At 47.0% G+C, this 19,319-nt stretch overlaps 1 protein-coding gene across 3 annotated transcripts in view; it reads left to right on the top strand.

The window, feature by feature from the left end:
* Window positions 1–354: 354 nt before the first annotated feature.
* miga1 (mitoguardin 1) overlaps window positions 355–19,319 on the top strand; it is a 79,036-nt gene continuing 60,071 nt past the window's right edge. The window contains exons 1-7 of one of the 3 annotated variants that reach the window (XM_082961043.1): window positions 355–486; window positions 7,102–7,275; window positions 12,221–12,401; window positions 12,649–12,776; window positions 12,935–13,061; window positions 13,847–13,983; window positions 14,627–14,750. In XM_082961043.1, the coding sequence (XP_082817169.1) occupies window positions 7,171–7,275; window positions 12,221–12,401; window positions 12,649–12,776; window positions 12,935–13,061; window positions 13,847–13,983; window positions 14,627–14,750 (802 nt within the window). In that variant the 5' untranslated portion in view covers window positions 355–486; window positions 7,102–7,170. Of the gene's footprint in view, window positions 507–7,101; window positions 7,276–12,220; window positions 12,402–12,648; window positions 12,777–12,934; window positions 13,062–13,846; window positions 14,059–14,626; window positions 14,751–19,319 lie in introns of all 3 variants that reach the window. The other 2 variants (XM_082961041.1, XM_082961042.1) reach the window with 2 other exon arrangements.

The following is a 19,319-nucleotide window of genomic DNA, read 5'->3' as shown; positions in this document are numbered from 1 at the left end:
TAAGGTAGTTGTTGTGAAATTGTTAGGTTAGATTACTTGTTAGATATTACTGCACTGTCGGAAATAGAAGCGCAAGCATTTCGCTACACTCGCATTAACATCTGCTAACCATGTGTATGTGACAAATAAAATATGATTTGATTTGAGCCGGGTTTGCCCCCCCCCCCCCCCCCCCCCAGCAGACACCAGTCCCTCCATGGAATACGTTTGACAATCCTACTATAAATAGATTGAAGACGTCGAAATAGTTTGACTGTGTAGGAACATGTCCAAGCTTTGCGCTAGGCTTTTATTTTGAAAGCAACCCCCCCGTCCCCGTCCCCCCCGCAGTAGCGACACCGGAAAACCCACCTCGGGAATCATGACGTTGCTCCTGCAGGTTTTTATAGACGTTTTCCTCACTGCACAGACTGCTGGCACGTGTAAGACGCAGCTTTGGCAGCGATAGGAGGCCGGTGTTGGGTAAATCACACTGAAGCCTTGAAGGTACACTTGACTCTATACATGTAAGGCTTTAACTGACAATGTGTTGTACGTTAGTTTGCAGTTTATGCAGATTTGCATTAGCTAAAGTCAGCTAGCTGGTTATTTAGTTAGCTTATTGAGCTAGCATGTAGCAATGCATGGTATGTGCGACTGCGTTTCTGTCTGGTGGGTGCTGTTCCCAGACCTCTCCTCCGGGACCGCTAACCGGGCCATGTATTTGGTGGGTGCTGTTCCCAGACCTCTCCTCCGGGACCGCTAGCCGGTCCATGTATTTGGTGGGTGCTGTTCCCAGACCTATCCTCCGGGACCGCTAGCCGGTCCATGTATTTGGTGGGTGCTGTTCCCAGACCTCTCCTCCGGGACCGCTAGCCGGTCCATGTATTTGGTGGGTGCTGTTCCCAGACCTCTCCTCCGGGACCGCTAGCCGGTCCATGTATTTGGTCTCGGCTATTCCAGAGCTAGCACACCTGGTTTAACTTGTATTTGTCACATGCGTTGAATACAACAGGTGTAGACCTTACCGTGATATGCTTACTTACAAGCCCTTAACCAACAATGCAGTTTTAATTAGAGTTGAGAAAATATTTACTAAATGTAAAAATAAATACAAAAACACAATAAAATGACAATGACGCTATATACAAGGGGTACCGAGTCAGTGTGCGGGGGTACAGGCTAGTAGAGGTATTTTGTACATGTAGGTAGGGGTGAAGTGACTATGCATAGATAATTAACAGCAAGTAGCAGCAGTGTACAAAACAATGGTTGGGGGGGTGCTTCTCAATGCAAATGGTCCTGGTGGCCATTTTGATGAATTATTTTTACATTTTTTTTTACATTTTAGTCATTTAGCAGACGCTCTTATCCAGAGCGACTTACAGTAGTGAATGCATACATTTCATACATTATTTTTTTTTTTTTAAATTTTACATACTGGTCCCCCGTGGGAATCGAACCCACAACCCTGGCGTTGCAAACACCATGCTCTACCAACTGAGCCACAAGGGAGCCAGTAGTGTTATGGCTTGAGGGTAGAAGATGTTAAGGAGCCTTTTTGACCTTGACTTGTTTCTCTGGTACCGTTTGCCTTAGCGGTAGCAGAGAGAACAGTCTGACTTGGGGGACTGGAGTCTTTGACAATTTTGTCAGGAAGCTTGTCCCCAGTGACGTACTGGGCTGTACTCTCTACCCTCTGTAGCGCCTTAGTCGGTTGCCGAGCAGTCGCCATACCAGGCGATGATGCAACCGGTCAGGATGCTCTCAATGGTGCAGCTGTAGAACTTTGATGATCTGGGGACTCGTGCCAAATCTTTTTAGCCTCCTGAGAGGGAAAAAAGCATTGTCGTGCTGTCTTCATGACTTTATTGGTGTGTTTGGAACTTAATACTCTCGACCTGCTCCACTACAGCCCTGTCGATGTGAATGGGGACGTGTTCAGCCCTCCTTTTCCTGAAGTCCACAATCATCTCCTTTTGTCTTGATCACGTTGAGGGAGAGGTTGTTGTCCTGGCACCACACTGCCAGGTCTCTGACCTCCTCCCTATAGGCTGTCTCATTGTCGTCGGTGATCAGGCGACAATACTGTTGCGTCTGCAAACTAGATGGTGTGGGTGTGGGTGAACGGGGAGTACAGGAGGGGACTGAGCATGCAACTCTGAGGTGGCCCCTGTGTTGAGGCTCAGCATGGCAGATGTGTTGATGCCTACCCTTACAACCTGGGGATGGCCCGTCAGGAAGTCCAGGATCCATTTGCAGAGGGAGGTGTTTAGTTCCAGGGTCCTTAGCTTAGTGATGAGCTTCGTGGGCGCTATGGTGTTGAACGCTGAGCTGTAGTCAATGAAATGCATTCTCACATACAGTGCCTTTGGAAAATATTCAGACCCCTTGACTTTTTCCACATTTTATGTTACAGATTAATTTTAAAATGGACTAAATACTGTTTCCCCTCAATCTACAAACAATAACCCATAATGACGAAATGAAAACAGGTTTTTAGAAATGTATGCAAATTAACCTCATACGTCACCAATCCCGTCAGCGTGACTGAGTTTGACAATAGCCAGTGAAAAATCAGAGCGCCAAATTCAAAACCACAAATCTAATAATTTCAATTTCTCAAACATAGGACTATTTTACACCATTTTATAGATACACTTCTCCTGAATCTAACCACGTTGTCCGATTTCAAAAAGGCTTTACAGCGAAAGCAAAACATTAGATTATGTTAGATGAGTACATAGACACAAATAACCACACAGCCATTTTCCAAGCAACTAGATGCATCACATATTGCCAAAACACAGCTAAATGAAGCACTAACCTTTGACGATCTTCATCAGGTGACACTCCTAGGACATCATGTTACACAATACATGCATTTTTTGTTCGATAAAGTTCATATTTATATCCAAAAACAGCATTTTACATTGGCGCGTGACGTTCAGAAAATATACTGCTCAAAAAAATAAAGGGAACACTTAAACAACACAATGTAACTCCAAGTCAATCACACTTCTGTGAAATCAAACTGTCCACTTAGGAAGCAACACTGATTGACAATAAATTTCACATGCTGTTGTGCAAATGGAATAGACAACAGGTGGAAATTATTGGCAATTAGCAAGACACCCCCAATAAAGGAGTGGTTCTGCAGGTGGTCACCACAGACCACTTCTCAGTTCCTATGCTTCCTGGCTGATGTTTTGGTCACTTTTGAATGATGGCGGTGCTTTCACTCTAGTGGTAGCATGAGACGGAGTCTACAACCCACACAAGTGGCTCAGGTAGTGCAGCTCATCCAGGATGGCACATCAATGCGAGCTGTGGCAAGAAGGTTTGCTGTGTCTGTCAGCGTAGTGTCCAGAGCATGGAGGCGCTACCAGGAGACAGGCCAGTACATCAGGAGATGTGGAGGAGGCCGTAGGAGGGCAACAACCCAGCAGCAGGACCGCTACCTCCGCCTTTGTGCAAGGAGGAGCAGGAGGAGCACTGCCAGAGCCCTGCAAAATGACCTCCAGCAGGCCACAAATATGCATGTGTCTGCTCAAACGGTCAGAAATAGACTCCATGAGGGTGGTATGAGGGCCCGACGTCCACAGGTGGGGGTTGTGCTTACAGCCCAACACCGTGCAGGACGTTTGGCATTTGCCAGAGAACACCAAGATTGGCAAATTCGCCACTGGCGCCCTGTGCTCTTCACAGATGAAAGCAGGTTCACACTGAGCACGTGACAAACGTGACAGAGTCTGGAGACGCCGTGGAGAACGTTCTGCTGCCTGCAACATCCTCCAGCATGACCGGTTTGGCGGTGGGTCAGTCATGGTGTGGGGTGGCATTTCTTTGGGGGGCCGCACAGCTCTCCATGTGCTCGCCAGAGGTAGCCTGACTGCCATTAGGTACCGAGATGAGATCCTCAGACCCCTTGTGAGATCATATGCTGGTGCGGTTGGCCCTGGGTTCCTCCTAATGCAAGACAATGCTAGACCTCATGTGGCTGGAGTGTGTCAGCAGTTCCTGCAAGAGGAAGGCATTGATCCTATGGACCGCCCGTTCCCCAGACCTGAATCCAATTGAGCACATCTGGGACATCATGTCTCGCTCCATCCACCAACGCCACGTTGCACCACAGACTGTCCAGGAGTTGGCGGATGCTTTAGTCCAGGTCTGGGAGGAGATCCCTCAGGAGACCATCCGCCACCTCATCAGGAGCATGCCCAGGCGTTGTAGGGAGGTCATACAGGCACGTGGAGGCCACACACACTGCTAGCCTCATTTTGACTTGTTTTAAGGACATTACATCAAAGTTGGATCAGCCTGTAGTGTGGTTTTCCACTTTAATTTTGAGTGTGACTCCAAATCCAGACCTCCATGGGTTGATAAATTGGATTTCCATTGATTATTTTTGTGATTTTGTTGTCAGCACATTCAACTATGTAAAGAAAAAAGTATTTAATAAGATTATTTCTTTCATTCAGATCTAGGATGTGTTGTTTAAGTGTTCCCTTTATTTTTTTGAGCAGTGTATTTTGCCTCCAATACTGCCGGTGACTCAGCACAACAATTTACAAAAATACTTATCATAAACGTTGATAAAATATTAAACTGTTATTCAAAGAATTATAGATGAACATCTCCTTTATGCAACCGCTGTGACAGATTTCAAAAAAGCTTCACGGGGAAATAATCTGAGTACTGCGCTCAGAAAAATACACTAGGCAATACAGATCCACCATTTTGGAGTCATCTAAAATCATAAATAGCTTCAGAAATATTCACTTACCTTTGATCTTCATCAGAAGGCACTTCCAGGAATCCCAGGTCCACAATAAATGTTGTTTTGTTCGATGAAGTCCATAATTTATGTCCAAATAGCTCCTTGTTGTTAGCGCGTTCAGTTAGCTACTCCAAATGTAGGAAGAGGGCGGAAAATGTCACGACAAAAAGTTTAAAAAAAGTTATATTTATGTTCGTTCAGAAGTTGTAAAGCATCAATCTTTAGGGCCTTAATTTTATTTATTTTTATTTCACCTTTATTTAACCAGGTAGGCAAGTTGAGAACAAGTTCTCATTTACAATTGCGACTTGGCCAAGATAAAGCAAAGCAGTTCGACAACATACAACAACAGAGTTACACTGGGAGTAAAACAAATATACAGTCAATAATACAGTAGAAAAATAAGTCTATATAGAATGTGAGCAAATGAGGTGAGATAAGGGAGGTAAAGGCAAAAAAAAAAGTCCATGGTGGCAAAGTATATAACGTGAAAGTTCAGTAATATTCCAACCGGACGATTCCAGTGTCTTGAAAAACGTTATGGACCACAGCTACCTCTCACCGTGCGCCAATGAACTGATGTCCTTCCCTGGGTTACCAACTTCCCCACCTCCTTGTTCGCTCTCTGTTCATCATAGACGCCTCAAACAACTTTCTAAAGACTGTTGACATCTAGTGGAAGCGTTAGGAAGTGCAAAATGAATACTTAGTCACTGTGTGTTCGATAGGCAATGACTTGGAAATATTCCACCCATCAGATTTCCACTTCCTGGTAGGATTTTTCTCAGGTTTTTGCCTGCCATATGAGTTCTGTTATACTCACAGGCATCATTCAAACAGTTTTAGAAACTTCAGTGTTTTCTATCCAAATCTACTAATAATATGCATATCCTAGCTTCTGAGTTTGAGTAGGAGGCAGTTTAATATGGGCATGTATTTCATCCGAAAGTGACAATACTGCCCCCTATGCGATTGGTGTCGTAAGAGGTTCAAACCTTATTTACGTAAGTATTCACACCCTTTGCTATGAAACTAGAAATTGAGCTCAGGTACATCCTGTTTCCATTGATCATCCTTGATACTATTTGGACTGCAGCCCGTGGTGATGTTTATTCCTGGGTCAGCCTGTATCATGTCTGGACTCTCATGTTCCTGGGTCAGCCTGTATCATGTCTGGACTCTCATGTTCCTGGGTCAGCCTGTATCATGTCTGGACTTTCATATTCCTGGGCCAGCCTGTATCATGTCTGTGTACTCAGCAGCACGTGAGGGGAACACGCAACAGCCAATTAGCCATGGCTGCGTCACAAATGCCACCCTATTCCCTGTTTAGTGCACTACTTTTGACAAGGGCCCATATCTCTGGTCTAAAGTAGTGCACTATATAAAAAAAAAACTAAAAAAAAAAACCTAACTAGGCAAGTCAGTTAAGAACAAATTCTTATTTACAATGACGGTCTACCCCGGCCAAACCTGGACGACGCTGGGCCAATTGTGCGCCGCCCTGTGGGACTCCCTATCACGGCCTGATGTGATGCGGCCTGGATTCGAACCAGGGAATACAGTGACCTCTTGCACTAAGGCGCAAGAGGCGAAGGGAATAGGGTGCCATGGGTCCTGGTCTAAAGTAGTGCACTAGGGAATAGGGTGCCATGGGTCCTGGTCTAAAGTAGTGCACTAGGGAATAGGGTGCCTTGGGCACTGGTCTAAAGTAGTGCACTATATAGGGAATAGGTTGCCATTTCTGATTGAGGGGTTGGGTTAAATTCGGAAGACACTTTTCAGTTGAATACATTCAGTTGTACAACTGACTAGGTATCCCCACTTTTCCCTTTCAGACAGGAGAATGTGATGTTTTGATTGATAGGAGGGGCAGGATAATAATGGCAGCAAATTATCCCTGGATACCTAACATGTTGACACTAAATTGTTTCCACTCTAGCCTTTTTTTCCCCTAGTGGTTATGTTCATTGTCAACATTACCAGGGAGGAGAGTTGAACCATAATGGCTGGGTGACCTAAAAGTCAAGTATGTTTTTTTACTTTAACTAGTTAAGAACAAATTCTTATTTTACAATGACTGCCAAACCCGGACGATGCCGGGGCAATTGTGCGCTGCCCTAGGGGACTCTCGATCACGGCCGGTTGTGATACAGCCCGGGATCGAACCGGGTCTGTAGTAACACCTCTAGCACTGCATTGCAGTGCCTTAGACTGCCGTGCCACTCGGGAGGCCATTTTGTTAATGAATTACTGTATTCAGAAAGAGTTGTTCTTGCCTGAATCTCCAAAGATTTATTACCTCAGAGACAACCTTAAGTCTTATGTCCTCTTCTCCACAGCTTAAGAAGAAGGAAGAGGATAGGACAGTGTTCCCTGCAGCAGGGTGATGGACAGTTAAGACCGCTACGATGACAGATGACGCCCTCACTGGCCCCTCCACCAAGCTGTCCTTCCATCTGGCAGCCATCAGCGTGGTCAACCTGCCCCATACGCTCTATAACTCCCTCTCACAGGTAAAGGCTCTCCCTCTCTCACAGGTAAAGGCTCTCCCTCTCTCACAGGTAAAGGCTCTCCCTCTCTCACAGGTAAAGGCTCTCCCTCTCTCACTGGTAAAGGCTCTCCCTCTCTCACTGGTAAAGGCTCTCCCTCTCTCACTGGTAAAGGCTCTCCCTCTCTCACTGGTAAAGGCTCTCCCTCTCTCACTGGTAAAGGCTCTCCCTCTCTCACTGGTAAAGGCTCTCCCTCTCTCACTGGTAAAGGCTCTACTGTTGATATGAACTACCAACTCAGTGGCCTGGTGTGTTTAGTGTCTGCCCTGAATCTGTTAGTTAAATCCCCTGTCGAGGGTTGTGTATTGGATCCCCGGTCGAGTAATACTAAAGACTCAAAAAATGGGACCCGATGCCTCTCTGCTTGGCAATCTGCATTAAGGATATGGATTGGGGAAGGCCGTGTGTTATACAAAGCGTTCTGTCCAGGGGGTGCATTTGAACTTCAAGTTGCCTCACTACAGAAACAGTCTCCTGCCCATCTCCTATGTGCCATTCTGGCTCGGGACATGGCTACTTATTGCCAATCTGGTCAAGGTGTTATGTGGCTGGGTGTTCTCCTCGTCCTATGGACCATGGAATGAATACAGATGTACTGGTGCTTCAGTCAGAACCTGTGTCGCTGAGGGACGGTTCTCCCTGTGTCGCTGAGGGACGGTTCTCCCTGTGTCGCTGAGGGACGGTTCTCCCTGTGTCGCTGAGGGACGGTTCTCCCTGTGTCGCTGAGGGACGGTTCTCCCTGTGTCGCTGAGGGACGGTTCTCCCTGTGTCGCTGAGGGACGGTTCTCGCTGTGTCGCTGAGGGACGGTTCTCGCTGTGTCGCTGAGGGACGGTCCTCGCTGTGTCGCTGAGGGACGGTCCTCGCTGTGTCGCTGAGGGACGGTCCTCGCTGTGTCGCTGAGGGACGGTCCTCGCTGTGTCGCTGAGGGACGGTCCTCGCTGTGTCGCTGAGGGACGGTCCTCGCTGTGTCGCTGAGGGACGGTCCTCGCTGTGTCGCTGAGGGACGGTCCTCGCTGTGTCGCTGAGGGACGGTCCTCGCTGTGTCGCTGAGGGACGGTCCTCGCTGTGTCGCTGAGGGACGGGCCTCGCTGTGTCGCTGAGGGACGGTTCTCCCTGTCTGTCTTTGAACTGGTCCATGAAAAGGGAAGTGGTTGTTTGTAGTTGCATAAAGTTGTCCGCATGCTTCCCAGCCCAAAGACTTTGCATATAGTATAACTTTTTCCTTTTTGTTTTGGACTTGGGTGAGTTTTTATTTTTTTCAGCTTTTCGGGCACACAAGCCAAAGTCCGTAGTCTACACCCCTTTGTCAACAGTAGGAATTCTTCAATGTCTGTCATTACGTTTTTTTTTAAATTGAGAAATACTGCACAAAACATCTTAGTTAGATGTAACATTGCGCATTTAAGGATTTTGGGAGTTATTGAGACTATTTTTGAGGATGTGTATACTGGCTTGGGCATCTCCAAAAATGGATAAATGTTTTTCAAGCCAAGGTCTTTTTAAGGGAGAATGCAAGCACACTTGTTCAGTTCAGGAGACCTCAGTGTACCAAACCAGCTGGGCTTGTAAGTCACTTGTTTTATGTGGAATCTGTTGCATTTAGGAGGTGTGAACTGACCCATTCCTGTTACATTTTAGTCATTTAGCAGACGCTCTTACCCGGAGCAACTTAGTTAAGTGGATTAATCTTTAGATAGCTAGGTGAGACAACCACATAGCACAGTACTTAGTAAGGTTGTACTCTACGGATGTTGTAGAACATAAACCTGCAGCAGTGAGTCACTGTTTTGATGTTTGCAGAGAACATTAAGGGTCACGCCAAGGTTCTTTCCACTCTGGGAGGGGGACACAGTGGAGTCACCCTGTGATGGAGAGGTCTTGAAGTGGTCAGGCCTTCCCCGGGAGGAAGAGCAGCTCTGTCTTGTCGAAGTTGAGCTTGAGGTGGTGGACCGACACATATCTCAGCTTGGGTGTCGATCCACCACCTCAAGCTCAACTTTGACAAGACAGAGCTGCTCTTCCTCCCGGGGAGGGGAGGGAATCCGATCAACTTGAAGTCAGAGGGGATGCAGTTGATGAGGAATGAGAGGTCTTCATAGAGTCTGAAGAAGGGGTTTGTGGGTAGGTTGTCGGGCAGTTGGACACTTGTCACGAGAATTTTCAATCCCAATGATAACTAACAATCAATAAGCTTTGACTACTCCCCAAGGTTTGTAAAACACTGGGTTAATAATAATAATTAGGCAAAGACTCAGCTTATGCAAAAGGTTCGTACAGTTTATTCAGAGAACGTTCTGAAGTCCATTACACAAAGACATTAATTGTATCCTCCCTCCTCACTTACGCACATACCTCCACACCAACAGTAGATATCCTACGCACATACCTCCACACGAACAGTAGGTGAGTTGTATCCCTCCCCAGAGTTCTCCCCACTGTTAATCACTACCCAGCGCTGTCCGTTCCATTCCCCAGAGATTAGAGGAACCTTGAGGGTCACTCCCTGTCCTATCATAAGTTTCTCAGTTCTAGCCAGGTCGAGCCAAACAGTGTTCATTGTTCTCGGTATTCTCTTAGGCACACACATACATTTCTCTTCTTCACAGGTCTCTACTAAACCTTATGGGACTTACATTTAGTACTTTAATTATTCATTATACATGCTACATAAACTAATAATCACTAATAGTTAGGTTTCAGGGTAGAATTATTTAATCATTACATTTAAACATATAAATCCCTTATCAACACTAGTCACAGGAATTCATCTGGGGATAAAGAGGTCAAGGCATAGGGTAGTTCTGTGTGAGTGGGACCAGTGGACTTTTTTTCAAAATGGTTAACAAAGTTGTCTACAGAGAGGGAGGAGGTAGTGCCTTGGAATGTAGTGCTAGAAAGCTGTTTTTATCTGCAGATACAGAAGGAAAGGTAGAGGAAAGACTGTAGGTCCTCCGGCAGTTTGAGTTTTACTCCTTTTTTTCGCTCAGTGGGCCGAAGCCCTGTTCTGTGAGCACGCAGTGAGTCACTCAACCACAGAGCAGGAGGGGAGGGGCAAGCCGGAAGGAAGGAAGGAAGGAAGGAAGGAAGGAAGGAAGGAAGGAAGGAAGGAAGGAAGGAAGGAAGGAAGGAAGGAAGGAAGGAAGGAAGGAAGGAAGGAAGGAAGGAAGGAAGGAAGGAAGGAAGGAAGGAAGGAAGGAAGGAAGGGGAACAGTGGGAGTCAAGAGGTGGAAAGGGAGGAGAGTAGGGTCAAAGAGGCAGAGTCACGAGACAGGAGGGAGAAGGATTTAGCAGAAGGGAAGGATGATAGGAGAGAGTAATGGGAGAAAGATTGCGACCAGCGCATGACCATTTGGGTAAAGGGAGGGGGGGGAAAGTGATCAGAGACCTGGAGGGTGGTTGCAGTGAGATTTGTCATCTTTATGAGCAGCTGCTCGTCTACGTCTAGTGCCTTGTGAGTGGGAGGGGACTTGGAAAGGGTGAGGTCATAAGAGACAGAGGGAAAGAAATGATTCGGATATCTGGAGGTTGAAATCGCCCAGTACAATGAGCGGTGAGCCATTATAAGGAAATTAGCTTATCAAGACGTCAAGTTAATTGCCGAACTTGCCAAGGGCACCTGGTGGGTGATGGATGGCAAAAATGTTAATCTTGAGTGGACAAGTGATGGCATGGAATTCAAATGAGGAGATGGACATGAGGTAATCTGAAAATAACTAGGGAAGATACTCAAGTGAGTGGTGTGAAGCGTTCCTCTTTCCTTCCTCAAACAACTCGGCAGTAAGTGTTTGTTTGGGTGCCGACACTTGAGTATCTTGACATGGCTGCCGCTGAAAAACTAGGGGAGACTGAAGTGCACTAAACACTAATTACTGATTGGTCTAGCAGAGGTGAATAAAAATATCCCCTCCAACACACACACACACACTCACCAATTATCTCAAATTGACCTGAAAACAGTCAAAGTCAATGTTCCAACATTTTGGTCACAAATACTGAGCATTCAGTATTTCAAAGCACTTATTAAGAACAAATTCTTTATTTACAATGACGGCCTACCCCGGCCAAACCCGGACGACGCTAGGCCAATTGTGCACCGCCCTATGGGAATCCCAATCACGACTGTTTGTGTTACAGCCTGGACTTGAGCCAGGGTCTGTAGTGACGCCTCTAGCACTGAGATGCAGTGCCTTAGACCGCTGCGCCACTTGGAGCCCATAATGACAAAGCAAAAACAGGTTTTTAGATTTTTTTTTGTGAATGTGTTATTTTTATACCTTACATTTTACTAAGGTATTCAGACCCTTTACTCAGTACTTTGTTGAAGCACCTTTGGCAGTGATTAAAGCCTCGAGTCTTCTTGGGTATGACGCGACAAGCTTGGCACACCTGTATTTGGGGAGTTTCCCCCATTCTTCTCTGCAGAGCCTCTCAAGCTCTGTAAGGTTGGCTGGGGAGCGTCGCTGCACAGCTATTTTCAGGTCTCTGGCTGGGCCACTCAAGGACATTCAGAGACTTGTCCCAAAGCCACTCCTGGGTTGTCTTGGCTGTGTGCTTAGTCGTTGTCCTGTTGGAAGGTAAACCTTCATCCCAATCTGAGGTCCTGAGCGCTCTTGAGCAAGTTTTCATCAAGGATCTCTCTCTACTTTACTCCGTTCATCTTTCCCTCAATCCTGACTAGTCTCCCTGTCCTTGAAATACTATGTAGTGTGCTACTTTTCAGCTATTGAGTACCAGTTATTTACACTGCCCGTTTTAAACATATTTCCTGGGTTGTGTTCATTAAGGCACGTGGTGGTACACGTTTTGCAGTAGTCCCTCCCCGTTCAGTCCACTTTCTTCCGTTCTTTGCTTAATGAATGACTCATTTTGCACCTTTTTAACGGTCTCTCTCTCTCCCTCCCCCCCCAGGTGAACCTCAGTACAAGCACTAAGAAAGTAGTCGCTGCTACAGCCTTCGGCGCAGTGTCTCTCCTCTTCCTCGCCCATCACTTCCAGAGGAGGAAAGGCAGGAAGAAGGGAGTCCAGTCACCCCAGTGGGAGCAGACGGGGACCTTTCAGTTCCCGGACCTGGTAGTTCACCAGGAGAAAGGTGCCTGCTATACACCTGACCCAGAGTGGGAAGAGGGCTAGTGACCAGTTTGTTTTGATTCTCCTTGGGATCCAGCTAGTTGACTGGAATGAATAGACACTCCGTGTCCTCTGATCAAAGTAATTTAAATATTGACAGGACTATAGAGAGACTAAATAATTCTAATGAAACCTGACTGTGTGTGTGCGTGTGTGTGTGTGCGTGTGCGTGTGTGTGTGTGTGCGTGTGTGTGTGTGTGTGTGTGTAGATGCAGATGCCTGCAGTTTCCAGAACCTCAGCCTGTCTCTCAACTGTAAGAATGTCTACGCCTGTGGCCTTCTGCCCAACGGAGGACCTTACAGCAAGCTGTCAGTGTCACTACAGAGTCTGGCCTCGGTAGGACCACACCTAATGATCTATAGTTGGAATTTTTCTACTGTTTACCAGAAGTGGTCAATATTTCCTCATCAGTCAATTCAATAGGAATTCTCAGCCGATGTGGTTGATGAAAGATTACACTTTGTATTGCTGAATGTGGTCTTGTATTTCAACAGGTCAAGAGTATCAACTCATCCTGTACTTGCGCTAACAGCTCTACCTGCTGGGACAGACCTGGAGATGAAGACATCTCTAACGTAGTCAACATCCCTGTTACCACGCCTCAAATACTCTACCTCAGGGGTGAGGGTCCTAGGGGGTGGGGCATATGTAGGGGGTGGGGCATATGTAAGCAGTCAGGTCCAAGGGGGTGGGGCATATGTAGGGGGTGGGGCATATGTAAGCAGTCAGGTCCTAGAGGGTGGGGCATATGTAGGGGGTGGGGCATATGTAAGCAGTCAGGTCCTAGGGGGTGGGGCATATGTAGGGGGTGGGGCATATGTAATCAGTCAGGTCCTAGAGGGTGGGGCATATGTAGGGGGTGGGGCATATGTAAGCAGTCAGGTCCTAGGGGGTGGGGCATATGTAAGCAGTCGGGTCCTAGGGGGTGGGGCATATGCAGGCAGGCGGGTCCTAGGGGGTGGGGCATATGCAGGCAGGCGGGTCCTAGGGGGTGGGGCATATGCAGGCAGGCGGGTCCTAGGGGGTGGGGCATATGCAGGCAGGCGGGTCCTGGGGGGTGGGGCATATGCAGGCAGGCGGGTCCTGGGGGGTGGGGCATATGCAGGCAGGCGGGTCCTGGGGGGTGGGGCATATGCAGGCAGGCGGGTCCTGGGGGGTGGGGCATATGCAGGCAGGCGGGTCCTAGGGGGTGGGGCATATGCAGGCAGGCGGGTCCTAGGGGGTGGGGCATATGCAGGCAGGCGGGTCCTGGGGGGTGGGGCATATGCAGGCAGGCGGGTCCTAGGGGGTGGGGCATATGTAGGCAGTCGGGTCCTAGGGGTGGGGCATATGTAGGCAGTCGGGTCCTAGGGGCGGGGCATATCAGCATCCAGGACTCCTGGTTTGTAATGTGTGTTGCCCTCCAGGTATGGAGCTGTTTGAGGAGGCTCTGAGGCGGTGGGAGCAGGCCTTAACCTTCAGTGGCAGACCAGGGGAGGAGCCGCCTGACTGTTCCTCTTTTACGCTGGGGGCTGGAGACTCTACAGCTGAGGAGAGCATAGAGGTGAATACACTGGAGACTCTACAGCTGAGGAGAGGTGAATACACTGGAGACTCTACAGCTGAGGAGAGTATAGAGGTGAATACACTGGAGACTCTACAGCTGAGGAGAGTATAGAGGTGAATACACTGGAGACTCTACAGCTGAGGAGAGGAGTATAGAGGTGAATACACTGGAGACTCTACAGCTGAGGAGAGGAGTATAGAGGTGAATACACTGGAGACTCTACAGCTGAGGAGAGGAGTATAGAGGTGAATACACTGGAGACTCTACAGCTGAGGAGAGGAGTATAGAGGTGAATACACTGGAGACTCTACAGCTGAGGAGAGGAGTATAGAGGTGAATACACTGGAGACTCCACAGCTGAGGAGAGTGACACCACACAGTTCATATCTATGGGAGTGCAGAACGTACTGTTTTACAATTTTTTTTAAATGTATTTAACATGGCAAGTCTGTTAAGAACAAATTCTTATTTACAATAATGGCCTACACCGGCCAAAACCAGACGACACTGGGTCAATTGTGCGCCGCCCTATGGGACTCCCAACCACGGCCGGATGTGATACAGCCTGTGTGGGTGTGCGGTATGTACTGTGTGTGCATAAAGGTGTGTTCTTGTAACGTCTTTGTCTTTGTCTGATCAGGACCTGATCAGTGCGGAGTTTGTCCACAAGCTGGAGCTTCTCCTGCAGAGAGCGTACAGACTACAGGAGGAGTTTGAAGGAGCTCTGGGCGTGTCTGAACCTTCCTCACACAGCGGCAGCCACGGTGAGACAACACACAGACAGGGACACACACACAGCCGGACACGGACAGCCAGCGACATGCGCACTCACAGAAACACAGCCAGACACGCACACAGGGAAATAAACATGCTGTCACCCACACACACACAAACCGTACTTACACTCACAAAGGATATTTTCTGTGACGTGGAGTCTATTAGTTCTGCTGTGAGCACTCTGCAGTTCAGGGCGCGGCTTTGGTTCAGGGTGCGGCTTTGGTTCAGGGCGCGGCTTTGGTTCAGGGCGCGGCTTTGGTTCAGGGCGCGGCTTTGGTTCAGGGCGCGGCTTTGGTTCAGGGCGCGGCTTTGGTTCAGGGCGCGGCTTCCACATTCTACTGATGTGAACTCTTCATCAAACCCTGCTAGTCATTTCTCCACATGGCCCCACTGGACAATTTACCCATACTGGACGGTAGACCCTACGGGCTAATCTTAGACCCTACTGGACGGTAGACCCTACGGGCTAATCTTAGACCCTACTGGACGGTAGACCCTACGGGCTAATCTTAGACCCTACTGGACGGTAGACCCTACGGGCTAATCTTAGACCCTACTGGGCGGTAGACCCTACGGGCTAATCTTAGACCCTACTGGGCGGTAGACCCTACGGGCTAATCTTAGACCCTACTGGACGGTAGACCCTACGGGCTAATCTTAGACCCTACTGGACGGTAGACCCTACGGGCTAATCTTAGACCCTACTGGACGGTAGACCCTACGGGCTAATCTTAGACCCTACCGGACGGTAGACCCTACGGGCTAATCTTAGACCCTACCGGACGGTAGACCCTACGGGCTAATCTTAGACCCTAATTGGCGAGTTGAAAAGACATGATACATCTGTCTCCGTCGAGATACATTAACGAGGCAATCCGCAGTTCAAACCGTAAAACAATGCGGCCACCACTGTTTCAGGTGAACATCTGAGGCTGGGGAAATGGAACCACTCTCAAATTCCTAGACGGCTACGGATGATATGACTGACCGTCCATGATCAACATTATAGTTTCAACCATTTTGTTTCAGATTAGACTCCAGTGTCGGTTAGAGATGATGTTGATGATGATAGTGTGTAGTAGCATGGTTGGTACTATAGTCAATGTTCCCTCAATAGGTTATAGTGGCTATTGGAGCATAATGTAGGCCTACCAACAAAACCAATGGAGTAAATCACATAATGTTTTCACATGGAGACAGCTTTTAATTTCTATGATATTCAGTGCAGGCCTACATGAGGTGTTCAGGCCTACAGTAGTCTATGAGGTGTTCAGAGAGAATACTATAGACATCAAGAAAGCCAGTCAGTTGATTATTGACAAGTCTTTCCAACACTTTTGATAAACAGGGCAACATTTAAGCAGGCCTATAACAGTTAGGTTAAAGCGGAGCTCAAACTGATCCTGTCTGGGCTAGGGGGCAGTATTTTCACGGCCGGATGAAAAACGTACCCAAATTAGACTGACTCCTACTCAGGCCCAGGAGGTAGGATATGCATATTATTAGTAGATTTGGATAGAAAACACTCTGAAGTTTCTAAAACTGTTTGAATGATGTCTGTGAGTATTACAGAACTCATATGGCAGGCAAAAACCTGAGAAAAATCCAACCAGGAAGTGGAAAATCTGATGCATGTAGTCTTTAAGTCATTGCCTGTCCAACACACAGTGACTTAGGGTTCATTTTGCACTTCCTAAGGCTTCCACTAGATGTCAACAGTTGTTAGAAAGTTGATTGAGGATTCTATGTTGAACACAGAGCCAACAAAGGAAGTTGGAAGTTGTTGACTCAGGAAAGCACATGAGTTCATTGACGCGCATTCACGTGCGGGGTAGCAGTGTTCGAAAACGTTTTTCAAGACATTGGAATCGTCCGGTTGGAATATTATTGAAGTTCTAAGTTAAAAAGGCCCTAAAGATTGATGCTATACAACGTTTGACATGTTTCAACGAACGTAAATATAACTGTTTTTAAACTTTTCGTCGTGAAATTTTGGGCGCGCTTCCTACATTTGGAGTAGCTTACTGAACGCGCAAACAACGAGGTATTTGGACATAAATTATGGACTTTATCGAACAAAACAACATTTATTGTGGACCTGGGATACCTGGAAGTGCCTTCTGATGAAGCTCATCAAAGGTAAGTGAATATTTCTAATGCTATTTATGATTTTAGATGACTCCAAAATGGCGGGTATCTGTATTGCTTGACGTCTTTTTCTGAGCGCAGTACTCAGATTATTGCAAAGTGTGCTTTCCCCGTGAAGCTTTTTTGAAATCTGTCACAGCGGTTGCATGAAGATGTTAATCTATAATTCTTTGAATAACAGTTTAATATTTTATCAACGTTTATGATGAGTATTTTTGTAAATTGTTGTGCACATTCATCAGGAGTATTGGAGGCAAAATATTTTCTGAACGTCACGCGCCAATGTAAAATGCTGTTTTTGGATATAAATATGAACTTTATCGAACAAAACATACATGTGTTGTCGTCTAACATTAAGTCCTAGGTATGCCATCTGATGAAGATCGTCAAAGGTTTGTGCAGAATGTTAGCTGAATTTATGTTTTTTTGTGACCCCTCTCCTGCTTGGAAAATGGCTGTGTGGTTTTTCTTGTGTTTTTAGTGTCCTAACATAATCTAACTTTATGCTTTCACTGTAAAGCCTTTTTGAAATCGGACAACGTGGTTACATCAAGGAGAAGTGTATCTTTAAAACATTTTGTTGTTTTGAATTTGGCGCCCTGATATTTCACTGGCTGTTGAATAGTGTGAACCGTGGGTTGGACGGTAGCGTCCCAGGCAGCCCTGAGAAGTTAAATAAAGGATGAACTGTGGCTGCCTCCCAAGCAATGGGAACCTCCCCAGAAAGGAGAGACGGGTTAAAATGTTCGGAGATGGGCTTTGCGACGATAGGGGCAGCAACCTTGAAGGTTTTTTGGGGTAAAGTTTCAGGAGCTCCTTAAGCACCTTGGACTCAGTGACCGCCTGCAGGGAGAAACTTTGTAGCGGGGCAGGGGAAAAAGAGGAAGGAGCATCAGGGATAGTCGCATTAGAAGGGAGATGAAATGTTGGACGGGCAAGGAGGCATGGCTGAGTTAAATAGGAATCCTGACTTAATGAAGTGGTGATTGAAGAGCTCAGCCACGTGCTTCTTGTCAGTAACAACCACATCATCAACATTAAGGGACATGGGCAGCTGTGAGGAGGAGGGTTTATTCTCTAGGTCTTTAACTGTTTTCCAGAACTTCTTGTGGTTAGACCCACAGAGAGAACTGCTCCTTAAAGTAACTCACTTTGGCCTTCCGGATAGCCTGAGTGCACTGATTTCTCATTTGCCTGAACGAGAGCCAGTCAGCCTGAGTATGCGGGTGCCGAGCCTTTCGCCAAATGGAATTCTTGAGGTGGAGTAACTCTGCAAGGTCACGGTCGAACTAGGGGCTGAACCTGTTTTTAATTCTCATTTTCTTTATGGGGGCGTGTTTGTTAACAATACCACTGAACATATCAAAAAAGAAGGTCCAAGCGTCTTCGACAGAGTGGATCAAGCTAATTCTATACCATTGAAAAATGGCGCCAGAGGAGATGGCCACTGTTTTACGGTCTCCAATTGTGCTGCTATGTGTTTTTTTTTTTTTCCCCCCCGCAATATATTTTTAAATTATTTTGTACATAATGTTTCTGCAACGGTATCTTACGGCAGATAAGAGCTTCTGGATATCAGGACAGCGATCACTCACCTCGGATTAGACAAAGATTTTTTCAACAACAACAAGCAGGACTCACGATATTCTCCAAACAACACGCAGGGCAGACATCCCAATTATTCGCATAAGGAAGCGACGTAGAGGACGAAGAGCCGGATGCCTCGTCCGGATCCGCAGAAGGCGAGTAGGAAAGCTGCCGTTACCGTCCATATTACTCGCCAACGTGCAATCATTGGACAATAAACTAGAAGAGGTACGATCACGAATATCTTACCAACTGGACATCAAACTGTAATATCATATGTTTCACAGAATCGTGGCTGAATGACGACATGGATAACATTCAGCTGGCGTGATACACGCTGCACCGGCTTGATAGAACTGCAAACTCCTGTAAGACGAGGGGGAGAGGTCTGTATACTTGTAAACAACAGCTGGTGCACGAAATCTAAGGAAGTCTCTAGATTTTGCTCGCCTGAAGTAGAGTATATTGTGGTAAATTGCAGGCCACACTACTTGCCTAGAGTTCTCAGCTATACTTTTCATGGCTGTTTATTTACCACCACAAACAGATGCTGGCACTAAGACCGGACTCAGTCAGCTGTATAAGGAAATAAGCAAACAGGAAACCACTCACCCAGAGGCGGCGCTCCTAGTGGCCGGGGACTTTAATGCAGGGAAACTTAAATCAGTTCTACCAAATCTCTATCAACATGTTAAATGTGCAACCAGAGGGGAAAAAAATTCTAGATCACCTGTACTCCACACAGAGACGTGTACAAAGCTCTCCCTCGCCCTCCTTTTGGTAAATCCAACCACAACTCTATCCTCCTGATTCCTGCTTAC

Source organism: Salmo salar, chromosome 14, assembly GCF_965601325.2.
Source record: "Salmo salar chromosome 14, fSalSal1, whole genome shotgun sequence".
In the NCBI taxonomy this organism is placed as follows: domain Eukaryota; kingdom Metazoa; phylum Chordata; class Actinopteri; order Salmoniformes; family Salmonidae; genus Salmo; species Salmo salar.
The sequence above is the reverse complement of the archived record's forward strand: the minus strand, read 5'-3'. Positions and strand labels throughout refer to the sequence as shown.